At 41.0% G+C, this 25,408-nt stretch overlaps 1 protein-coding gene across 5 annotated transcripts in view; it reads right to left on the reverse strand.

Moving 5' to 3' along the window:
* Window positions 1–25,408, reverse strand: part of ryr3 (ryanodine receptor 3) — a 106,699-nt gene that overhangs the window by 66,309 nt on the left and 14,982 nt on the right. For 2 of the 5 annotated variants that reach the window (XM_027284251.1, XM_027284249.1), the window contains exons 2-15: window positions 23,595–23,714; window positions 18,698–18,802; window positions 15,892–15,912; window positions 11,710–11,784; window positions 11,309–11,387; window positions 10,858–10,970; window positions 7,744–7,843; window positions 7,491–7,584; window positions 6,783–6,857; window positions 5,548–5,704; window positions 3,848–4,012; window positions 1,421–1,542; window positions 1,107–1,287; window positions 462–597 (exon numbers count right to left, since the gene is read on the reverse strand). In XM_027284251.1, the coding sequence (XP_027140052.1) occupies window positions 462–597; window positions 1,107–1,287; window positions 1,421–1,542; window positions 3,848–4,012; window positions 5,548–5,704; window positions 6,783–6,857; window positions 7,491–7,584; window positions 7,744–7,843; window positions 10,858–10,970; window positions 11,309–11,387; window positions 11,710–11,784; window positions 15,892–15,912; window positions 18,698–18,802; window positions 23,595–23,714 (1,543 nt within the window). Of the gene's footprint in view, window positions 1–461; window positions 598–1,106; window positions 1,288–1,420; window positions 1,543–3,847; window positions 4,013–5,547; window positions 5,705–6,782; window positions 6,858–7,490; window positions 7,585–7,743; window positions 7,844–10,857; window positions 10,971–11,308; window positions 11,388–11,709; window positions 11,785–12,220; window positions 12,236–15,891; window positions 15,913–18,697; window positions 18,803–23,594; window positions 23,715–25,408 lie in introns of all 5 variants that reach the window. The other 3 variants (XM_027284253.1, XM_027284252.1, XM_027284250.1) reach the window with 2 other exon arrangements.

The raw sequence follows: 25,408 nt of genomic DNA on the forward strand, positions 1-25,408 counted from the left end.
CCCGAGAGAGAACGGTATAATGCCAGCACCTGTGATGGCTGGCATTTTGTTAACGACGCTGTCATTTCATCAAACATGCAGCTGAAGGCTTCGTAATGTGCTCACACTGATCTCAGAGAAGGATGTGCTGTAAATGAAAAGCAGGATAGACTGTGAAAGAAGAATACAAAAGATAGTTTGTCTTTGCTTCTCTCTGCGCTCCCTTGTCACAAATAATCACACGGAAATGTCACGGAAAGGCTAACACCAGCTGTGAACTCCAGATGTGGCATAGAGGAAGGAAGAAAAAGGAGGAGAGGAAAACGGGTGAGGTAAGAAGTGAATAAGTGTAAAGGAGACAAGGATTTGTTGAAGGCACTGGGGGAAGATTAATGCTGCATGTCTGCTCAGGGTCAGACAGCTGAACAGTGCTGACAGAAGATGTGGATATTTTGTATGATGCATCACTCGGGCCCACTTACCCAAGAGTTCATATAGGAGGTTGAGAATGTCCTTCCACGCTGCACCTGCTTCCTCCCCAGCCACTTCTCCGAAATGGGCAGCACTGTTGTACAGGTTCATGCGGTCGATGCATTTGGACAGGAGGGTCAGCATGCCCTAAGAAGAGGCCAGGAATAATCTGTGATTCATCTCATTACACAGGAAGTGTGCTCCTCTTTGTAACAAGATGTAAAACACTTTATTACATCACTTCTTACATCAAATTTAAAAGACCGGAAATGACTCAAATGACACATCCTAACGAAGGAAACAAACATTTTAAGAGTTGTAGAACAAGCTGCAAGTTTATTTTGATTCCTTATACTCACCAAGACAAAAAAACTGCACATAAAGGAAGGCACCAATCAAACACTACACCAACAAAACTCATTAACTCAAAAGTCTTTTTCAGGGCAACACCGCTTATCTTTTACAGACGACCACGGGCAGCAGCAAGTCCAGTCAAGGACCTTTGATGTACTTAACTGTCATCTTGATAAATCTAACCTGAAGCTGCTCCACTGGGTAAAAGAAGTATCGAGCAGTTAAATGATTACCACAAAGAAACTTCCCAATCTGCATGTTTTTTAATCACAAGCTGACGGCTCCAAATCATCGACTCTCACCTCCTCTTTGAAGAGGTCTTGACGTTTGATGAGCGAACGGAGAAGACACTGTTTCTCCTCGTGCTCCAGCTCTGAATCGGGCTGTTTAAAGTACTCGATCAGGTCGTTCAGCGTCTGCAGCACCTCTTCAACATACCCAGCAACCTCCGAGGACTCACCCTCCGCAATGCTGTCCAAAGCCCTGACGGGGGGAAAAAACCCAAGAAAGAGAACCGAGCTGTAAAACTTGAAACAAACCCAGTAAAACACTGTGTGGATGTTTGGTCATGTTGTATAAATTTGACAGAGAAGGCAGATAAAAGTGTTGTCATTACTTGATAAAGTTGGTGAAGAGGAACGTGGTGTTGCGGATGATGCGAGCAGCCCGAGACTCCTCATGCTGACAGCGCTGCAGGATAAGCCCGTCGTCCATGTGGCCCTCAGAATGCAGGCAGGCCTAAACCAGGACAGATTTCATCATTACAACCAAACCCTTGTTCAGCAGATATCTTAAGTCACTACAAGAATGAGCTAAAAGGCAGTTTTGTGTTTATATGTGTGGTACTTATTCACTTTGAGAAACTCCACGATCTCCATAAATCTTTAATATTAGCTAACTGGGTTGCAGAAATCGTCTCGGTCGTTACTCAGACTCGGACTACTTGCTGGAGTAGTAAACTGGGTTCACTTTCACTGCTGTGAGTGATTGTTTTCCAGGTATTAGTGAGACCTGTGTGCCTCCATGGAAATGGAGATCAGAACAGAAACAGTGAGCAGAAAAATCTTTCTTTTGAGAGAAATTGCCCCCAAATATGAATGTTTTGATTATATTTTTAATTGTTGCATAATCGCAATGTTACATTCGAGGGTGAGCTTTAACTTATTACTGAGCACATCACTGCCGTGCCAGCAAAGAGGATGAAGCACACCCTCTGGTGTATTACTGCTTAAATATTTCGACATTGCTCTCTGGTTATTCTGAGATGTAACTTTAGACTTTGTACATTATAGCAGAATCTATAATATAAAGTTATTTAAGTATGTAATGACTAAGCGTGATGCTAGTGGGTATACATCACAACAGCTCAGTGAAACCTGACTTGCTATAATGAACAGCCTAATCAAAAGAGGCAGGAGGTGGGAATGGTGGTGGTCTAAGTGTGGACTGACCACCACCCTCCAAAATATCAGGTGCATTGGCGTACTGCCAAGGCTGCAGGGACCGCTTGGCGCCAGCACAAGTTGGCATTTGATGTCCCCCTTGGAGGCCTGCCCAGCGATGAGCAGCATTCATGTGCCCCCTTAATCCCCCCTGTCTCACCCAAAACTAACTGTCACTCTACGCATGGCCCATTATCACATTTAAATGGGGACGCTACATCAAGTGTTGGTGCCAGGGGAGAGGGGTGGTGTCAATCCAGGGTGCATCCAGGGTAAAAAAATGATTTTAAGCAGAGTGGAAAACAAATGTTTGCCCGGGCAGTGTAGGTGTTTAAATGGCCATATAACGCGGTGCTTTGATTGGGTGTGATTTGCTCCTGTGAACACGGGCTTTGAGGTGTTGCAAGAGAGGTATGGCAAGGGTTCAAGTTCTTACTGTAAACACATAGGTAGACAGATGATAGATACTGTATACATACATATATACTATTTCTATCACTATGCAACAGCGATTGATTATGCAACGGGCAACATGTCTCACTAATGTGTTGCGACTAAACCACAACTAAATGTGATTTGAGGGGATAAAAAAAAAAAAGAGGTCTGCGATGAAACCAGTATTTTTTAAATATCTGATTGCAGCCCCCTCGTCTCACCCTCATCTTCCAAGCGTGAAGGAGAGTGGCTGTGAAACACGTGAAAATCTATATATAGAGGCAGCGTTTAGTTTGTCCATTCTAGGCTACTGTAGAAACATGGTGGACTCGCAAAACAACATTTGTGGATATAAAAGTCTCATTTTAAGATAAAAAAACCAAAACAAAAACATAATGATTCTTATCTACAGGTGATTAGAAATGAATTAAAACATAAATATGCATATTATATTCAAATATAGGCAAATCATATCTTAAAAATATAGATATTGTTTGTTTTTCTGATTATTTTGTCTGATTTAAACTAAGTGCAAAAGAAAAATTTCAACTGACATTCAGATTATTTCATTGTATATTTACAATGAATTAACAATTATCTGGAATTACAGCCCAACCCTTGTTTCTAGTTTCTACTGTTGTTTATTCACACAGTATGTACAGTGTCATGTATGTAACTGCATAACAAAAAGGAAGCTTTTCAGATAGTAAACATTGAGCTTCTTCTGCCTGGAATATGACCCTTACCAACATCAGACGGATCAACAGATTTTCTTGTTTCTTGTATTAATCTCAAATAAATGTCATCTTGTTATTGCACTTTGTTTTTGTCTCCATTACAGGCGTTTGTTACTTCATGTGAGAGTGAATTCACTTATTTATATTTAGGGTGTATTGCAGTTTCTTGTCTTTAATGATGGGTGTGATTTTAAATTGTTGTTTTTGTGTGGACTACAGGAAGACTAATGACCACTTTGGTGGAAGTTAATGGGGATCCAAATAAAGTGTAACAAGCTGTTAAAAGGTAAGTAAGTACTATCCTGTAGGTGAACCTCAAAACAAAAACACCATCTAAGCACAAAAAGTACTTCTACTGTACAGTTACTTTCCTCCTGTTGACATATACATCTTTCATAAGTTGTGGAAGAGAAGTTTTATCCTGTTTACCCTTCTTTTCAGGGGTCCTAGGCGAGATGATTTGGCATCAGGCGCCAGGTAAGACAACCAGAGTCCTGTGTCCATGTGCATGATGAAGCACACAGAGTCTCCGTACTTGATCTCTGGCACTCCCATGCCGTCGATGTCCCTCTTTGGGCCCACGTCGCCCTTTTCCTGTTGTGTTGACATTGAGAGGTGCATACCCGCATTACCAAAGAGAGAAACACACACATAGCACAAACGCACAGGCATTAAAATATGACAAAGATATATGATGATTAGATGGTAATCAGAGAGGCGGGTTTAGGAGAGTGCATCCATTGGCCTGCCAGGAGTTTGCTGCTGGCCTCATTAGCTCGGCTACATTCCTGGCTCAGCAGAGATGGAGCGACTCAGCCGATTGCAGTCGACAGCAAGTAGCAGGGAACATATTAATGCCAATGTACAACATGGCAAAGCACTGACCTTTTTAGATACAGGCACAGAGACTGAAACCCAGTGCCAGTGTACAACGGGTGGAGGGAGAAGAGGTGTAGAAATATATACAAAATATGAGTCTCTACCTACATTTATTTTTCATGAATAATCCCACAAAGCCTGTGGGTCCTGCAGGAATAGTGATTACTGATGGCTATTACACTGTCGGGAGTGGGATGGGTTTGGAAAATTAAAGCCTCTGTGGTGGACAGCACTCAGGAGGATTTCATGCTGCACCTATTGTAGATAACAGGATATCTACAGGAACACAATGGTACTCTGTGAAGGTGACTCATGGCACTGTGCTGTTTATGTGACTGTAGTCGTTTCAGCACAGGATAATAAAGTAGAATAACGTATGCAACACACAGTAAATCCAGGAAATCGGCTATAGATATTTTCACATATTCGGAACTAGATTACTTCAGGATTGGACCTACGGTAACGAGTTATATTTACGATATAAGATAGACTTAGATAAAGGGCTCTGAAACAGTTAAAGAAAAAGAAATCATTGCATTATTTAGCTTTAAACAAGATCACAAAGTTACAGGAAGCAATAAAGCAGTGAGACAATCTTACTCCTGATTCAACGTCTGCATCTAAACAGTGTAATTTACAAGTAAACAGCATACAGTATAAAAGCATTACTGAACTACAGCCTGACTAAAACACCTGATTTCAGTCTGAATTTCAAGTAAGCCATGTGCTCCTTTTATCTGGGTTTTTTTTGGCAGCGAGTCTATTTTTGGAACACGCATTATTAAAACAAAAGAACTGTAAGAGCCCTCGGATTGAGAGAGTTCAAAACAAAGTGTGGGATGAAAAAAAGAGCTTAGGAGTTATTGAGGGATAGAAAAAAGCAAACGGCATGTGAACGAATACAAAATAAATGGCAACGTCCCAACCAGCTATTAAGGCCAGTGGACAACATGAATGCTCGCTCCAACATTTACAGTGTTGTCTACTCAGCAGCTGTGAAAAGGTCAATTTATTGTGTTGAGCCATGAGCTCATTAAGAGCTTACAGACCCATCTTGGGAGTCTTCGATGAGGTGGTCATTATTTTGACTCCTCTTTTAATGAAGTAAGTTGACTAAGAACATTTACATTAAACACCCTGGGCAGCGTTCAGACGGTGTAACTGCCTTGCACAAGAGGCACATTTTGTAAAGCGTTGGTGTAAAAATAGGACAAATAAATAATGTTTTTTTGGGGATAGCAAGCACTGACCTTGGAGGACCTGAAGCAGAAGGCAGTGGCCTTGGTGTCGCTCTTCTCCGTGTCCTCCAGGACCAGTCCACGGTCCTGCGTCAGGGCCAGGTAATGGCCAGTAGAGAGGTGGCGTAGTCGGAAGGGCTGACCCCAGCGAATGTGGCTACCGCTCCAGCTGAATACAAAATACAAAGTCACAAACTATGAATTCAACACTGTAAACATCATGTTGCTGTTTGTATTATAATTATGTATGTTGTTTTTTTTATACAATGCAATGCAGTCTGCAAGACGTCTGTGAAGGTTCTCTGTCATCTTTCATCAAGAAGGGTTAAATCTGGGGCATCTGAATCTGGTTGTAGATCCGTGATCTGTGAGCTTGGGTTACCTGAACGACTGTCAGTCATCATCCATAACTCTGACAACAATGAGCCCTAACGAACCAAGTGTTGACAAATCCAAAAGTTGGATCTGGCTCAACTTGTGCCCTGTACCATCACAGCCAAATGGACTACTTCGACTCAAATAAATGGAAAAACCTGCATTTTCGCTGCAGCTCTTATCTGAATGTGCCTTCACATGTTGACCTTTTCTTTTTGAAGTATTGTAAACATAAACACTATTAGAATATTTTCAAAAATGTTTTTAAGTGGCATGAAAATGTCTGAGAACCATAAAATTGAACTTTCTCACTTGTCAGTGGAGCTCAACCCTCCTCTACTCTATATGGATGAGGCAGTGTGGAAGATACTGTTCAAAATTCCTCCCTAAGCCAAGAAGGAGAACATGCCTTAATAGATGCAACCTGCGCCATTTAAAAGTGTACAGGCTCTGACAGGCAGTTCCAGTGAGAGCAGGCAGACGATGTGACTGCAGGGAAATTGCGTGGGTAGCCAGTTAGAGGAAGGAAAGAGAGGAGGAAGAAGAGGGAGGGTGATGATGGACAGAATAAGAGGGGTAGATTGAAAGGGATGGTAAACAGAAGCTCGTCTTCTGAAGGGCTTTGCCAGCTAATTGGTAGCGACTCTTCACAGTAGAGGGAGATGAAGTTTATATATAACCTACAGCAGTAGCTGTGACATTTGTACATAAAGCCCCAATTCTTTTATTCTCCATAAAGAGATCTCACTCAAAAGGCAGCTCTCCTGTGTATTTCTGAGAGAAATCTATGTCAGGGGTTTTATGTTATTTACTTCCCAGGGTTTATTTCATTCACCATGTTTTTATATATGTGTGTTTGGGTCTGATCTCACCTGATCCTGAGAGGCTCCAGTCTCCAAAGAGAGCGCGCCTTTGACGCTCCCTTACCCGCCTCATAGTTGACTATCCTGAGAGCACAAAGACACAAGTGGGGACCTTCTGTTACTTCTGAGTCTTCCAAGTCGCAGTGGGAAGAAAATAAATCAAAGAGTTTCTGCTACAGCTCTGCAGGGAACACCATTAATGATGTTAATGTTAATTAAGTCACTTTAAGTCACAGTACCTTACAAAGCAATGGATATACATATATTTTAAGCTATATGCATGCACTACCAACTGAACTTTGATTATTAAATCTTACCAATCAAACCATATTTTTATCTTTAAGACTTATACAAGACATAATTTGCTTTTTCAAGGATATTTAAGTAACTCTTGTTGGACGGTGATCTGTCTGCTCAATTCTTCTGACCTAAAAATTTAGTTGATACTAAAAAAATAAGTGGAAAGAAAAGAGCTGCTTAACCCACGCTATTTCGTCAGCTCGTGCTGAGAATCTCAAAGTCTTCTGCTCGCGAGCAAGTACTTTGATCATGCAACATTTTAGCCTTTAGTAACCATTAGAGATGTGAAGTGAAGTTGTTGCATTATGCACTAAAACGACTTTCTCAACTGTTAGTTCAAGATTTTTAAATATTGACTCACAGGTCACAAGAAAACTTGCAACATTAACTATATTACTGAGCTGATTATCTACTAACCTCTGCTCCTCTTCACTCTTGTCTGCTCCCGGGATGGTCAAACTCTCATCGTGACCGTGACAAAGGCGCATCACATGTCCACCAGTCAAAAACCCTAATAAAAAAAAACATCATAATGTGAGTTTTCATCTTTAACTTTCAGGCTTAACTTGTGCTGAAGATTAGTAGGGGCCGTACTATGACATGAAAACTATTTTAAAAATGTAAAATATGTGAGAGTGAGAGCGTGAGCATGCTGGGGTCGTGAACTTACCAACAGCCACGCTGCTTGAAGAGCAAGTGGGCTGGATGTTCCACAGCGTCTGCATGAAGGAGGCATCCACCTGGCTGTTGTCATTACAGCGAGAGAGGTGCTGCCAGAGAGAAGCAGGTTGCACACGGCTTTAGAAAGACAGGTGGAGGCTGTCGGTAAAGTACTTGTGTTAGCAGGAGGGAGACGGAGACAAACACTGAGATTCAGCAATACTGCACAGAGGAGGGAGACGTCCCACTATTGGGATTGAAAAGAGGCTCAAACTACTTTGTGCCTTTTCTCTGGAGCTGCCAAACAGTTTTATAACACTGTGGGCTAAAGAGCACTGCTGCATCAGTGTTTCTCTATGCAGCCACGTCGAGATAATCCTCTTCAATAATTTCATACAGCATTAACACTTGGAGCGGCTCCAATTTCCCTAAAGGCAGGATTCAGAGGAGAGTGAAGGCTCAAAATGATCCTAGCCTTCACCTACATCTCCCCAGCTCCAGGTAAATGGGGCACATCTTGTTCCATGTCACCGAACTCCTGTGAAAAATATGTACTTTTATATCATTGTTGGGTCAAATATAACCGTCCATTTTTATTAGTCTGTCTTGGTGTTTTTCAGAAATGTAAAGCATGCCAAGTATTTCAGTGCAATCTTCCCCGTGTGTTGATGGATGATATGGATTGTGACAGCCCTAGCATGAAGTCAAACTTTTGATTTATTGTACTGGCCTGACATTTGGGCACCAGGGATACTAGGAAACCCCATTGGGCACGACTCACATGGTGGCCCTGACACTGTTTTGGTCTGTTCTCCACGCAACTTCAAACCCCACCAGGAGAGTTTCAGATACGGTTTGACACCACATTTTGTTAACATGCTCAGATTTGGTCATTTTTCCTGGTTCATGTGTTTTTAAATATGTAAATATGCTACACAGTTCAACTGGGTTTTTTAATGATCAGACATTGAACAATCATAGAGTTTATGACACAGTCTTTTAGGACGTTTGCATGTGTTTGCGTCTTTGTCACTTTGCGACCCCGATTCTGTTTTGGTTTGTTCTCCACACAACACCAACCAGTAGTGTTTCAGAAGCGTTTTTGACACCAGACTTTGTTAACTTGCTCTGATTTGTTCCCTGGTTTATGTTCTTCTAAATATGTAAATATGTTATGTAGTTAAATTGTTTCCTTTTGGCTGTTCAGAAGTTTGTACAGGGTGTTTTATTTTGAAAATCGTCCAGATTCTCTTTGCCGTTTCATTGTCTGACTTCCGGCCAGCTCGAGCTGCTCTGAGCATACTGACGCAGGCTGCTTGTGTATCGTCCGTCACAAAAAACACGGACGTGTATTCTTGGTGGAACCAAGCAGACAGCGAGTTTCAGACATTGACTATAACGGCCGTGAGATGCAGAGCAAAGGACGCAATTTGGCCAAAGTTGACACAAAAGCAACAAACTGCCTATGTCCTAAAAGACGTGCGTCACGGCCTCTGTGATTGTTCTTAGTCGTGAAACACTGAATTTCTGATGCGTCTCATACAAATCAGGTGAAGATTTCCCATCAGAGGAGATGAAAATCTGTCTGTTTTCCAGTTTTGCCTTAATTGCTTGTTTCCCTCCCTAAAGGACCAGAAGCCAACGCTGCTCACTCTCCAATGCGTTGCACGTCGCCGGTCCTCTTTTCCATTTCTCTCTCTCGGCCTCTTCCTCTCCCTCTTGAAATCTCTCTCTCCACTCTCTTTACCTAGTAAGTTAATTGGGGTCGGGCGTATTGCTCTGCAAGAGGCAGACCACATTAACGCTAAGCTCATCAGTCAGATGGATGCCTTCCCAAAAAAATTATTTTTTAAAAGAAAACTGCACAGGAGGGTTTCACAAGTAATCAGATTTCCATTACAGATAAAAGGGTAAAGTTTTAGAGGTTTCCCCTTGAACTGCCTCGTCACTCTGAAGCGGGCTGGAGTGAGCCGGGCATCAGAGCCGTCCAACGGTTATGAAACTTATCGCCTTTCTGAGACGGGCAATGAACCAAAGCAGATAACTCCAGAGCACATAATGTCCAAAAATGTGGCACGCTGCCTGCCTCTAAACTCAGCTTTTGTTCTGACATGAACACATTTGGGAAGCTGACTGAAGCGAGATCTGACAGGCAAACCAGACGGAGGAAAATGAGACATGATACAGTGTGCATCAGAAACAAGAAACAGTATCTGGTAAATCCAGACTGTCTGAAAAATGTTAAATATTCATGAGAGAAAAAAAAAAAACTCCTTATCTGGAAATGAGAAGCTGAGTGGACGTCTGCTGATTTAATGAGAATAGTTTGAGCTGCATTTAGCCCATCGTCTTTTAAAATCTTTCTAGAGTTTCTGATAATACTCAACTGCAACACAGAGTTCTTTAATTACTGCTATAACTACAGCAAGCTGGTAAATCACGCGCTGTGTATCTGCATTTATTTTTAGACGTTGGATAGTTATGTTATATATCTACTGTATGTTGCCCTGGCTCTGAACACTTCTCCGTTTTGAACTATAGAGATCAGTGATTTGCCTTTTTTCTGTTATCCGGACTATTTCATGATACATCAGGTGGAAAAAAAGCCACGGCTCTCTAGTTCACGCTCGAGTACAGCTGTTATGTTAGCATAGTCTCTGTGGAAAGACCGGAGATCCATGCTGAAGTGAGGAGAGCTGGATCTAAGCGCTGGGAGAAGAAAAGACGGTACAAACCACGTGTATCATCTGGTATCATGGGGAATGTAAGCTCTCTCCCTAATAGGATGGAGGAGCCAACGATGCCAACCAGGCTGCAGAGGGAGTATGGAGAGTGAGGCATCACAGAGACGTAGCTGAATGAACTCTGGATGGCTTTCAACTTCCGAAAGATCCGTGGAACATAGGCCGGAGTCAGAGCCGGGGAGTCGACTCTACCAGCTGAGCCACAACTATTCACTGTATGAGTATTTCCCCACAGTATCCACTTTGTGAGCCGCTGTAACAAGTGAATTTCCCCGGTGTGGGATTCATAGAGTCTATCTTATCTTATCTTAATTGTCTTCTCGGGCGTAGGTGAGTTTGAAAGGATCTACCGTGGAGAGGCGATGGTGGACTTGACCTACCAGGTATCTCTCTGTCGACACGCTGACAAGGATCAGGTCGTCTCCGATGCGGACCTTCTCTCCCTCAGATCTCTGCTTGGACGCAGGGTGGATGGTCCACCAGCAGGCCTCTCCTGTTGACACACAGAAACATCATTTATACATACATGTAAGCAGGTCTACTGCCCAACACTGTCATGCGATTTTAGACAATCCTGACTCCTCTTTCTTGTTGAAGCAACGTTCTAAAAGCATAAAAATAGAGTTTCATTTATACTTGTTGATAGCTTCAAGCGTTTCCGTAGTTCATATGTTAAAAAGCAGCACAGTTACAGTATTTCTCCCATGGCTATTGATTCCATGCCAAGGTTAGGTCGACCCGAAACGGCTTCTCTGGAGGATTTGAATTCAATTAAAGACAGCAGAAAGCAAAGCAGTGAACTCTGCAGCGTCCCCGTTAGTCAAACCGTACCTATTGAATCTTCTTGTAGTCCGACATCAAATGACAGCTTGTCTGTAAGAGACCTTGATGTCTTCAAACAGGTCAGGAACTGGTGAGTGAAAAATTAGTTTGGGTTAGGTCAAAGGAAATAGCCCTTGTTCAAATATCTAATATGAATACAGATGTTTATTAGACTTATATTTAATGCATTTAAACATTAGTTCATTATGTGATTAGTTGATCAGCAACAATTTGATGAACAATAGTTGGTTTCTCTCCAAATATCTTAACAGTTATTCTGACAAATATAAGTGTCTTCAGGGTTAGGTAAGGGGTAAGTACTGTATATGTGTGTATATTTCTAATTTCATCACGCCCCCTTAAACACTACTTTACTGGAAAAATCATCGACTTGCATTGTTGGTACTCACCATACTACTGAAGGAGTGGCGAAGGAGGATGGCATGACCGTAGAGCAGGGTCCGGTGTCCACCTCCCTGACCCGCCTGCCAGGAAATACACAGATAAGTTATCACCATGTCATCAGAAAGCATCCTTGACCTCTCGACGCCGTCGTCACATCTATAATGTTAGTATTTCTATTTCAGACATTAAGTTAAACTTTTCTCTGCTTTTAAACCCCTTGTGGGGAAACTGCATGGGTATCTTCAACTTCGGACTTCCATTCCAAGTGCAAGCAAGACACAGACAAAAGAAAGAAGGACGGGAAACACACACAAAACTACACACACCATCAAACACAAACATGTACAGTACCACACTCATAAGACAGCTTGCCCATTCTTGTGTCAAACAAGAATAATTGTGATAGACTGTAGCACAACGGCTGAGGAAATGTGAGGGGAAATAGTTGAGCAAAAAAAGAATAAAGATGTGATTTCTTCTCCACCGCTGAGGTGAATAAAAGAAAATATTACTTACCCTTTTAATCAACCTCTAGCAGCCGAAGAAAAAAAGAGAAACGTAACCGTAAGAGGTGACGTCTAAACCATCTCTTTTATCAATGCGAGCTGGATAAACACTGCAGGCCTACAGAAGTAATATAACACACGATTTTACATTAAAAGTTTTCTTATTTCAGTTTAAAAGTTGAATTGGTGGTAAAAAAATTTAAAGGGCAATTTATCCCTGTAAAGCTACGAGCTGGAAATGAATAGCTGCAGGCTGCACACCTCCAACTTCTCGGCAAGCTAATCAACTCCTTTCAGTTTTGCTGTTTGCACCATAAAAATCAGATCACAGCTGCTCAAAGAATGATGAAAGAAGGCTAATTATTGCCCCCAGATTTCTGTGACCTGTCGTATTAAACCACATTTTGTTACCACCGGTGAGGGTACATTCAGACAGGATCAAGTGTGTGTGTGTAGCACATTCAAAATTACATACCCTTTTCTCATATTACTAATTGTCACAGTAGAAATTTCTATTTTTAGGACTTCAAACAGACTCTACTGTCAAAGAATAATTAAACTCATCATAGTAACAGCGAGGATCAAGCCCCGGACTTGGACTGGGATAACTGGTGTGACGCACACTGCAGTGTTTATCCAATAAGCAATACATGAAGGCTATCCTCTTTCTTGCCCAGTTGTCAGTGTTAATTTGTGTTTGCTCGTGGGGTCACATTTAAACTGACCTACAGGGAAATCCCAACTGTCCCCTGAACACGACCCCCTGAGCTAATTCTCTTTTGGCTACCAAGTGTCTCCCAGATGGCTGGTATAAGACATACAAAAAAGGAAACAGAGTTCGATCAAAAGAAAAATGGGAAGAGTATCCAGCAACAGCTGGGAGTGAGGGAGGGGGTACAGAGAGAGAGAGAGAGAGAGACAGCCTGTATTTCAGGCCTGCTGTCTTGCTGACACATCACTGCCAGGAACTGTGACCTTTGGTTGGGTGCCCCTCTAGTTGTAAGCACTGTATCCCAAACAGCTTTCCACTGGGTGTGCATTTGGGTTAAACACGAAAACAAGAGACGTTTGTGTGCGCCGTGGTTGCATGCATGTATGTGTGTACATTAAGTTTAATCAATGCTGTAAGTTTTCCGAAGTTTAATTGGCTCACAGATCAGCATTGCGTCGAGCCACGAGGTCATTCCTAGACACCAAAATCATCCTTTGCGTCATGGTGGATTACTGGCTCTGCCAAACACTTTGCAAACACTACACTGATTTATATTTGCATACTAGCAAACTGGCTTTAGGGTGGCCCTGATGAGCATATTTCAGATCTATGCATTGCTTTGCTTTTAGGTAAAGATCCCCTCATGAGTCTTTAGGGCAAATATTGATTAAAACCCCACCAGAGGACTTAAACTGCAAACGTCTCAGCAACAATTAATGAGAATTTAATGATGGCTGGCAGTTGCCAGTTTAGGTAAGCTACGCGTGGTTAAAAATAGATGTAACACTACCTGATAAACGGTCTGTTTGCTTTCCCAGAAGAAATAAACCTCTCAGTGACTATAAAGTTAAACAAACACCTCTTCAAAACAGCTTAGACAAAAATGTAATGCTATAATAAAGTTAAAATGTATTTGTAGTATAATGGACTTTACAGCTGGCAGCACTGAGCAATGAAACTCAACAGTACTGTAGTAGCTAGGTGAGCTACGACATAATTTTTTTTAATTAATTTTTTTGGTTTATTAATATGTTGTTATAGACAGAGATCAATCCTCTGAACTGTTACTGAGAGGTCGAAACTTCAGTAAGTTAGTAACTGCCAAAAACTGCAGTTCCTCAAACGTCCACTTGAGGCTGGCTACAGAACGAGTCAGTCTCCATAAGCCCCCATGTTCAAATGTCCCTTCACAGCAGAAATAAACATGTTTACAGCCTGGTACAAAAAACCGTTTTGGTCTCTATAGCTAATTTCCCCGTACATGACAACTGTACTGAGGGTGAATTTTTATAGAACTCACTTGTTCGGATTATATTAAGGCTTAAAGTTATGCACAATTAACAGCTTTGATTGACAGGTGGGTGCTTTTACAGATGGCTTGTTTGGGCATCATTCAGCCCGCCTCAGGTTCGTCTTTGCAGATTTTTAGATTACGTCAGGCATACACTGTTCATACATTTATACGGTCACCTTAAACATCATAACAATATTAAAGCTATAAAGGCTGTAAGCGGTAAATGTGTGGCACTTTAACCAGTTCTAATCCATTATGCATCTAATTGATTTATTTGCTGTTGATTACCTTAGAAGCGTGTAATGAGCCAGTGCGAAACACAAACTGCTTAAAACACACGGATGATTTTGGGGGCTGATCTTTGATTTTACTGCCTGCTTAGCTTTATAAGAACGAACTGGCGTCTGCTGTTTGACAGAGCCATTACAACAACCCATGACTAAGTAATTTACCTAAATGTTCACTTCATATCAATAGCTAATCTAATATATAACAGCGTGTGCATGAGAAAGAGCACACTAATCAATTTCTCAAGGCCGAGAAGGAGGGAGTCATGCCAGACTCATTTGCTGAGTACCATCGATTCTCATGTACATTTCCGATGCCCTGTCCTTCAGATCATCGGGATAATGAGACAGAGATTGTGCTCCATATGCTTTATATCAACTTCACAACAGTCCATCAAAATATGACACACACCGTGATGTGCAATATTTAGGAGTTAGAAGAGAAACAAAAAGGAACACCATCGATTCATTCACTGTTATTCTAAAAAAAATCAAAAACAGAGTTTGAAGATGCAGAAATAAAACGGAAGTGTAGCATGTCGGCAATCCAGTGTTTGGTGTGAGTAATCCTTATAACAGCTTTGCTCAACAACAGTGCACGTGAGCACTCTGAAATCAAAACTGATTTCAGGACATTTCCTCGTGTCGATATCTTTTTTTTTTTACTTAAAAAAAAATACTTTATGTTAGAGACCAAACCCAGAGAAAACATTGCAGCACACCCAAACCACAAAATAAGTTTCTGCCAACGTGTGGGTTTTCAGATCCTTTCAGTGAATTATGCAAGCTCAAACATTTTATAGTGTACAACTAAGGCTTGAAAGCAAAAAAAAAAAAATTATGAGATAATGAATAGCAAATGAGAAGCAGACACTATCACTTGAAAGTGCTCGCACACCTGTGCACAAAGTAGTCTTCAGAGACGAGGCAAAACATTTGACTAACGTGTGCGGCAAGGTGACAGCACCGATGGATGTCTATTTCAAGATTGCCATGATTTAAAGTTCAGAGATGTCTGAGACAAGCTAAATGATTGTCCCCAGGCTCGAGTGTAAGAAAATATGTTGAGCTATGGAGAGGTGAAAGCTTAATTTACTATCCAGCCGGAGTCTACACAGAAATAAATGTATCTTTTAATGTCTATTTGCATAATATGTGGTGAGGTGGAAAATTGAAATGTATTACTATTAGCTTAATATCTCCCTACAATCCAGTACCTGCCATGGAGCTTTAAACTAAATGCTTATACACGCTATAAAAACAGCTTGTATGGCAATCGAGAAATGGGCGTCACTTCAAGTGAAAGTGCCTAAATGTTTTAACCCTTTCGTTTGGCAGTCTGTCATGCACACTGACAACATGATGGATGAACGAACTGATGGACCTACCCATTTTTCATGGTCAGCACTCTAGTAACACACAGATACAAATGGAAAGAATGTGTTATTGGGGGTGTATGGCAGTCAATTACACAAATCTGAGAGCAACAATAGAGAGAAATGGGCCCTTGTATAGTGAAAAACGGAAGAGGAGGGTGATTTATTAGCCTTGCTACCAGAGAGTTTGTATTCGAGCCAACATCATGTTGTCTTGCCAAGCAAGGCCAGCCAACAATGTTGCACTGGTGAGCACAAAACAAATCTGCTACCCAGGCTAATAACAATGCAGGCCTGAATTACCAGTGGAAAGGACCCAAGCGGTATATATATTTACGAAATAAGACACTTAAGGAACCATCTGTGCCAGAAGCTATATTGTGCATGAAAGTACAGCGGCAGCCGGAGACATCCAGCACGTCACGCAACACAATTTGGGCTATCTGCGTTTGGTATCGTGCTCAATTCATCCTGCAGATAGCGCCGTAAAGATGTGAAGTGCGCAGATTTCTCTAGTTGCTGCAGCTGTACTGCACAATGATTCATGCATCCATAGCTTTGTCATCTCTGCTCCTAGATACCAGTGATCTGCCTTCAGCATAAGAGCTAATAATAACAATAATTGGCATTGCATTGAAATCACTACAGACCAAGTGTATCCAGTAGGAACAGTGATGAAATAAACACCACTAAGCTTCTTTTTTTTAAATAATTGTCCAGATTTAATGCTCAGCTGTATTTGAGAATTAAGCACTTAGTTTTCTCTTAGTTTTTCCCCAAAACATATCAGAAGGAAAGGGCTCAACATATCATCCAAACAGGGGTGACGCCATCCCTTTCCATCTCTTGACCGCCCCCTCTGGATGTAGAAGTGCTGGGTGATGAGATTAAATGACACATGAAATGATTCTGTTAGAGCGCAGCAGCGGTGAATCTGAGCATCCGACACTGGTTTACACGTAGTGGCTTCATTTGCTGTCGATGACACCCCCGCGACGGCAGAGAAGAGCGTCTGCCCGATCTGCCGATCAAAGACTACTTACCTGCTCTAATAAACATGCCAAGTGAGCTGGAGCAGAGCCGAGGGAAGAAGTGTGGGGCTCACGGCGTTTAACTTAAATCAAGAGAGCCGAGGTTGAGGAGAAAAAGGAGGCTGTGGACCCCCCAACAGGCCTTTCATTATCACAGCCTTCTGATTTCTTTTTTGCAAAACAGGTATGTGTTACAGAGAATGAAAAGAGACAGTTCCCATTAAGAATTCAATCGCACTTCTCGGTGCTAAAGTAGCTCAGAGTATTGCTAGTTGTGGTCTCTCTGCTTACTCTAATCGCTGTTGGGATTGGATCCAACCAATTTATTGATTTTCAACATATTCACTCATCATAGTCAAAACTTGCCGCTGAAACAGAGGAATTAAGCATTCATCAGTGTATATATTTTAGATCCGGCAACTTTATTCAGTTGCTGTTATGGGCAATGCATTTCAGTACATTTATCAGAGTTGTACTTCTCTCCTTCTTTTCGATATTTAAAACCTTAAAGCTCACAAACTGGGGAAAAAAACCAGAGGAGATTCAGCCGATAACACATTACCTTGTGTGCTGATATTTGACTTTTTTCTTTGTTTGCATGGTCAATTTGGTTTGTGACTTTAAAGTACTCAAGAGTTAGTTTTAGTAAAGGAATGAGGTTAACCCCATACTGTAGGCAAGCAATGACGTAAACTGCCGAAGGTAAGTGAGTTCAGCTTTCTTTGACTGTTTTAAATTCGGTATGTTCGACTTTAAAAACAGATTTTTCTAGGTCATGAAGTCGGGATGTCTAACATGATGTTAAAATAATAATAAATGTCACATTTTCAACTTGTGATGGACAGCTGCTAAGACCTCTTTGAGATGAATAATTCCTGGGAGTAATTTTATGAATTATTATTTTATGTTGAGTGATATTATGAAGTATATCTCATAAAATTGTAGTGGGTGTGGGAGTGGCATGAGCCGGCACCTCACCCTAGTAATAAGAGTACAGGGTCATGTTAGATAAACTGTTAATGTGAACGTCCTTATCCGTTCTGTGGATGGTCACTCACTTCATTTCAGGCGATCCCATGAGGGGTTGGTAAGAGGTGAATGCCTAATATTAAGTTTATTATTACATAATGCTCGATAGAGATTCTTTGGATGTTTTGCAATCCACCCCGGGCTTTTGTTTCCTCTAGCAATAAATAAAAGTCTAGATTTGCTCTGACGGCTTTGCCTCTGTGAGTTGTGACTTCCATCTATTGATCTATTTGATTTCCCAATCTGACACTAAAAGAGGCTTGAAGCTTATTCCTGTAAATATTTGATTGCTGAAAAACCTGACAGCATGTGAATGCATCAACAGCAAACATGGCTAGATGTTGCCTTGACAGGGCGGCTTCTAAAACAAAAAAGGTTTCCAGTATTTGAATTAAGAAGTCTCGTCTGAGCCGATTCAGTGCAGTTGTATCCTGAGTACTGTGACTGCTCTGCCAGCGAGGAGTTTCTTTTCAAGTTCACTCAATAAATATCCCTTTAGCTAAATTATGGTAACTGGAAAACAGTCATGAAGAGCAATATTCTGTTACACTCAGGCACTAGAACATACAAAAAGCAATAACACAGTTAGAGTATGAGACATCGAACCGATACTGTGAAAACCCTCAAGGGCGTTTTGTGCTACTGGTAGACTACAGATTGATTTGTGTACGTGAGTGTGCAGGTATGTGTTTGTGGGTGCACATGAGACACACACACAGAGCTGTGGGACATCCGTGGGAAGGAGGGGAAGTACTCACCCCTTCAGTGTTCTGCCCAGTGTTGGCCAGCATCTCCTGCAGGGCCCGCACTGACAGGGCCTGCTCCAACACAAAGTTACAAATACACAGGTCTGGAGGAACATGCTGCAGGATGGAAAGGAAGGGAATAAAAGGAGGAGAAAGAGAGAGGGTAGCAAGGAGAAGAGGATGAAAGGGTGGAGATGGAGGGGGAAAGAAACGTTAGTTGGCTTCTCTCCTGGGTACAAAAACAATATGCGAAGAGTTTATTCTCCTTAAAATTCCTTGACTCTGTTTTTTTCTCTTTCATGTTGCCTGTGTAGCCGTGAAGATAAGCTGCTGCACCCAGATCTGATTTCTGAAATGCCAGTGGCAGACTGCGAGACTCAACGTACTAAAAACTTTAGGCAAAATGTGATACGCGTCTCTAAAATCGAAAGCCCGAAGAAGTCGGCAGTCAGATTTAGCGTTTCATCAACATTTATGGCAGCTTGACATTGTAAAACGTTGACACGTGTCCTATCGAAGCAATCTGATGGACTGTGACGTGCAGGCGGTGACCTACATAAAGATTGCTGTGTCAAGTATAAAGTTGCTCCTAAGTGGGTTCTGTTATGACAGCAGATAAATACATATTTAAACATTTTGGGAAATAACTTCTTGAAGTGACATCAGGAGGATATTAATTATTCTTCTTACATGGTGGGGGTAGCAATCTCAAGTTGAAGGAGCTGTTTAAAGCCTCCACAGTCTCATGCAGGAGGTGAGAGGAGTTGCTAACACCCTCCTCTTCCTCACTTCCTCTATGGAGTCTAGTTTGTGTTTCAGTTTATTAATAGATCTTTTCTATTTATGCGTCTTAAAGAAAAATGAACTGACTTCATAACACCAGGGAGATGCCGTACAGATAAATGGTGTTAATTAAAACATGCATACACATTTTCTCTGCATTCTCATATTTACCAAATATTTCCAGCAGTAATTATGAATCCCAGTCCCTGATCGGAGACCAACTGAAATGATTAAACTGTTCATAGAGGAACGGTGCTCATAGATAAATGTCATGACTTGCAACTTTTATTTGCCATCCCTGTCTGTCGCTAACGAGTGCCTGGGGATTACAAGGAGGGTTGTCAAACGGTGTACAGCCCCGTGGCTGCGATGACCAATAATTAGTTTGGCTTATTCCGCAGCATACAGTCGTGTTTGGCGCTCCTCCGTTATAGACTTCTCAGCAAACTGTTTGCCTTTAAACTTTAACTGTATCCCTGCTAGGATTCAATAAATCAGTATTAACTAAAGATCATGAATTATTTAGATTGTCCACAGCAAGAAGCCGTATGTTACTGAGACGAAGTTCATTCAAAGAGTCGACGCTGGCAACTCCAAAGCGGTTCAAAGGCAGATCTGGGGACTTGTTTATTACTTGCACCTGCTTGTCAAATTATGAAAAATTAATTTACTTGTTACATACTAGATGACACTGTTGATTAACATGAACACTGCTGCTGACATGACCTGTAAACAACAACAACAACAGCGCATAAATAAACAAATTAGCCATAGCCTCGTTACTCCCACACCCTCATATCAGCTCACATCCTTGAATGATCCTGATATTATGTAGTAGAAAAACTTTCTCTTTCTGTCTCATAACAATAACCAGCTCCACATTACTCCGCACTACTACCCAGAAGAAGAAGAATTTATGGTTGTCCCGATTCAGAAACACAACCGGTTGACCTTTGAACTGTGCAGTGAAGTGAGAAATGTGAGCAGGGAGGGTTGCTGAGTGATAATGAGGATGGTGCGGCTCTGTAACTCAACACAAAACATTCATGGGTATCTCAAACACCACTGTGTTGCTGCAACCAATTTCGCCAGAGAAGAGGTTTACAAAAGCTCCAGGAATCTAGTCGTCTCATCGCAAACTTATAAATATTTCCGCTCGCCCGTAAGAGGACGCAACATGACACGACGCAGCTTCACCTGTGCGGTCAAACGACCTTCTTCAGTGATAATTCGCAACCTGCTGCAGACCTTACAACTCTTATGAATAATTCACCACCAATTTTCCAATTATCATACTTCTTCCAGGCTTGGGCAGACAAAAAAAAGAGACCGTCTCTGTGGTCACAGTGACCTTTAGAAAGTCTCTCTCTTTTTTTTTTAAACATACTCCACAGGGAGCTTGATTCAATATTATAAGCTATAAAACTTTGCAGAAAAGATTAAACCCCATTATTTAACAATCTAGAGTATTATATAATCTGCAAGTTATTCTAAAGAGATCAAAGCATTAAAGTCTGTGTGAAGGCAATTCTACTTTAAATATGCTGGAAAATAGTTGCTGGAAACATGTGACTTACATGTGTCAGGATTTTGTGGGCGGTCCTAAAGGGTCTTTGCAATAAAAAATAAAAAAACATCAACAAAAACAATATATTAGATCCCAACCAATCTAGTAATGAGCACATACCAGCGTGCACAATTAACTTTTTTGTCCATTGGCCAAATGGCAAGTGATTGTTCAGCCACTCAATAGATTGCCATTGTTTTTTTGGCTGACGAGTAAAGCAAACCTGCCAATCACTTCCATATTTTTCCAGTATTTGGCTGCTAGATGGTGCTAATTTAAAAAAAAATAGGTCTGTATGTACTGTATTTGTGTACCAAAAGAAGTTCAATCAATTCTTAGACTGTATTTTTACTCCTGAATATTCAAATTTAATGTCCCAAGCTTACAATAAGCCGTTGTGGTACATGTGTGGAGCAACATCATATTGAAATACTGCCCCTGAACTCATCTTTAATTGGACCTTACGTTTCACGCTGCCGTATATCTCTGTACCAGCGGCGGCAAGCTGCCAGGCTTCATTATAGTCTCGGAAATGAGGTGTCAACACCTGAGATCAGCCAACAGATGACAGCCCCTCCCTTCGTGCCAAACCACAGCCATCACCCTCGACACTCAGCCACATTTCACACCCGAGGAAGGCCCGAGGCATTGTCACCAGTGTGGAGGTGAACGAGAGATGGGTTTGGTCTGCAGAGGTGAGTCTTCTTACACCGTGGTCCAACTAAACAAGGCTTTGCTTGACATGCACAGCTCATTAAAACACGGTCTTTTTTTCTGACACGTAAAGACATGTTAATCCAAAAATAAACCAGTAAGAAGATCCTCAACACACAACTACAGGCTGCATTGTATTTCCCATGTATGTCGGCTTTACTGACTGACAATAAACTCATTCTGCGTATTGAAATGTCTCAGAAATATCACTGAAAATGTTGTGACTAATGATGCATATAACCATACACAACAATTACGTTCCTATTAGGAATCAAACTCTCCAGAGCACAACACGATCTGCTTCATTTCAACGTGTCTTTTTGAAGATTGTGCAGTCCATCTTGTCAGAAAGGATTAATGAGACGTGTAACAGAGTACTGACAGCTCTGTTCTGTTGTGTGCAAAATGCAAATGTCTTCACACGATGAGAAGCACAATAAAAGTGGTCAAAACCATTCTCTATCTATCATATTTGTTGTTGTTTTGGCTCTTCATGACAAACTACTGGGATGTACCAGTGCAGAAACGAGTACATGATCCATAACCGGCCCCAAGAAAGCGATTACTTGTGTTCTGGTCAGGCTGAAGGCACCACAGATGGGAAACTGAACCCCAGAGGTGGAGGGATATTCTTCCTTTGCACCGCCAATGCATCCATTTGAGATTGTTTTTTTTTTTATCTAGGTAGCCATACTTTGCGCTATAGGCTCCATTATTTGATAGCAAAGCTAATCTCAATAAGAGCAGGTGGGAGGGAAAGAGAGGTTAAACAAGATGGGTTTCAGGGAAAGAAGCGTTTCTTTGATTTACACTATCACTAACAGAGACTGCCAAGCTATAAAACTGGACTGCAAAATTAATTTGTGCATCTATTTAACTATGCAGGAGAAACATCGGCCCCAATTGTTCAATCCAATTACTTGAGACGTGACACAAACATGATATACAATACAGACATGACAAGATTCAACTTTCTGACAAAGTCCTCAAGATTAAAGAAACCCGTCTACAGATTATTTGGATTAAACAATGAATGAAAACATCACAGAATGAAATGTTTTCATATCTGGGTCAATTTCAAGACTTTGTGTAAGCTGCACTCGGTTAATTACATTTCTTTCATGTCTCTGCTGAATATTAGATTGAAATTCTGTCATTTCAGAAGCAGCTTTCGGCTTTCAACCTGTCGGGTGCAGTGTTGCCACTTTGGTGACTTTCTCACTAGACTTCATTTTAATTTTGGTCGCTGAAAACCAGAATTTAGCAACGTAATTTGCTTGCGATAGAGCAAGCATTGGAAAACACTGGCTGGGTGTCCACTAATACAGTGAATCCCAGCCAGAGGTACCTGAAATGACCCCATGGGGTACTCATTACTTGGGATAAAAATCTAGATTTGATTTGAAAAGTATCTGTACACAGAGCCCTGTAACAGTCCTAGTTAAAAACAGATAGCATAAATGAATAAATGGTTGAAATAAATCTAAGTAAACAGTTGAAACAGCTAAAATTAAGAGCTAAATGATTCAAATAGTTAAAAGCAATGGCTGAATGGTTGAAATTGTGAGCTGAAAGTAGGTATAATAGACAAATTAGATGCTAAATTTAAGGTAAAGAGATTTAAATAATTTGTTATTAATATTGTTAGCTAAAACTAATAGCAGAGTTTAATTGGTTTAAATAGTCCAAAGATGGTTGACATATGAAAATGCATAAAATTGTAATAGATTACTTTGAGAACCACTGCATCAAAACCTAAAAATGAAAAAGAAACATGAGCTGTATAAGAACTAGCTGTTTTGTAGCTGTTACTGTTGCCAAACTTCTTTTTTTTCTTAGACTCACCTTAGCTTCAGATGTGAGTTCCAGGTAACATAGACGGTTTCCAAGTCCCTCTGCGGCCAGGCAGAACTTGCGATGCTCCTTCTGGATGGTGGCCACACACTGTAGCACCACCTCGTCATCCTGCCAGAGGAGAGAGGAGCGTTAGAGCCAATAATGTTTGACAGCGACCTATCCAAAGTAAACAAGACCAGACAAGAAGGAAATAATCTATACTGGCTCCGTTTTGTTGCTTCTCGTGTCACCCTCGCTTGGAATTAACATATCTTTAAACTGACATCTATATATGCAGCTTTGACTTATGGATGTCACTGCTGCTAGTGAAACTTAGTTTTCAGATGAAGAGCCCCCAAAAGAATAGGGATCAAAATAATGAGACCCAAAGCTACAAGGTGACCACAAAGAGAGGACATTTTATTAATCTAATGAGACGGAAATCAGTTAAAAGGAAATTAGAACAAACAACCATTTTAGCAGCAGAAACTAAAAGAGCAAAAACTATATTAATCGATAACAGCAAAGCAGCTTTGAGAAATATCATTTCTAAACCTTTCACAGAGCCTTTAGTATCTCTGCGGGAGAGAGGAAAAACCTCGATTCAATCAATGCAACCAATAAATGAACATCTGTATCTGTCAGGGTCGGGAGGGTCGAGCTCTTTTTGGCAACACACACACACACATATCGATTTGTTTGTGGACTCCATGTGAGTGTGTGTGTGTGTGTGCATGTTTCCTGCCAGCTCACGTCCCACACTAATCTGAGCTGATGGTTGCCATGGTTCTAGCTCCCACCTCCTTCACAGCAGTATTAATTCAATAGATTTAGATACAGGCTGTGCAGCACCCACAGACTCAGGAGGCAAAATAACAGACCCTGACAATGTTTCAAACAATGGGACTCGAGACCTAAAAGTAGAAAATGTGGTGTGATATCAAAGTAAAAGTCTCTGCATGGTCAAACTCAAAATTATTTTAATGCACCGCATTGTACTGTGAGACTTTTTTTCTGCATTAGAAAGCATTCACTACATCTCCTGCATCCAACAGTGATGAGAAAATTCTGTTTCTAATGTGTAATTTCAATCACGCTGTACCAACCAGCAACCTCTCAATGTGGAAGTGCCAAAAACTGCAGTTCCTCAAACGTCCACTTGAGGCTGGCTACAGAACGAGTCAGTCTCCATAAGTCCCCATGTTCAAATCCAACCTCACAGCAGAAATAAACATGTTTACAGCCTGGTGCAAAAAACAGTTTTGGTCTCTATAGTTAATTTCTCCATTCATGACAACTGTACAGAGGGTGAATTTTCATAGAACTCACTTATTCAAATTATATTAAAGCTTAAAGTTATGCAGAATTAAAAGTGTGGACACTTTGATTGACAGATAAGTTCCTTTACAGGTGGCTTATTTGAACACTCAGGCATCATTCAGCCTCAAGTGGACGTTTGAGGAGCTGCAGTTTTTGGTACTTTCTCGTTGGCTTCATTTCATAGCGGTTGCCGCTTGAACTAAACTCCAACTAAACTATATAAGGCTTTGATTTACATATTGCACAGTTCACTGTTACTTGGTTTTTAATCTACTGTTACTGGTTCTATTCATTCATTTATTTATTTATTTCAAAAACTAAACTATCTCATATCTCACTGTTACCTCACTGCTACTTGTGTTTTATTTTTTACTGTTACTGGTTCTATTTAACTGCTACTTATACATGTGTACATAGTGTGTATATATTGTTTAAAATAGGATATTCTATAGGGTATATTGTTAAAGTTTTGTTTCTTACTACTGTTTTCTTGCTATCACTTA

This window comes from Larimichthys crocea, chromosome XI (assembly GCF_000972845.2).
Source record: "Larimichthys crocea isolate SSNF chromosome XI, L_crocea_2.0, whole genome shotgun sequence".
In the NCBI taxonomy this organism is placed as follows: domain Eukaryota; kingdom Metazoa; phylum Chordata; class Actinopteri; family Sciaenidae; genus Larimichthys; species Larimichthys crocea.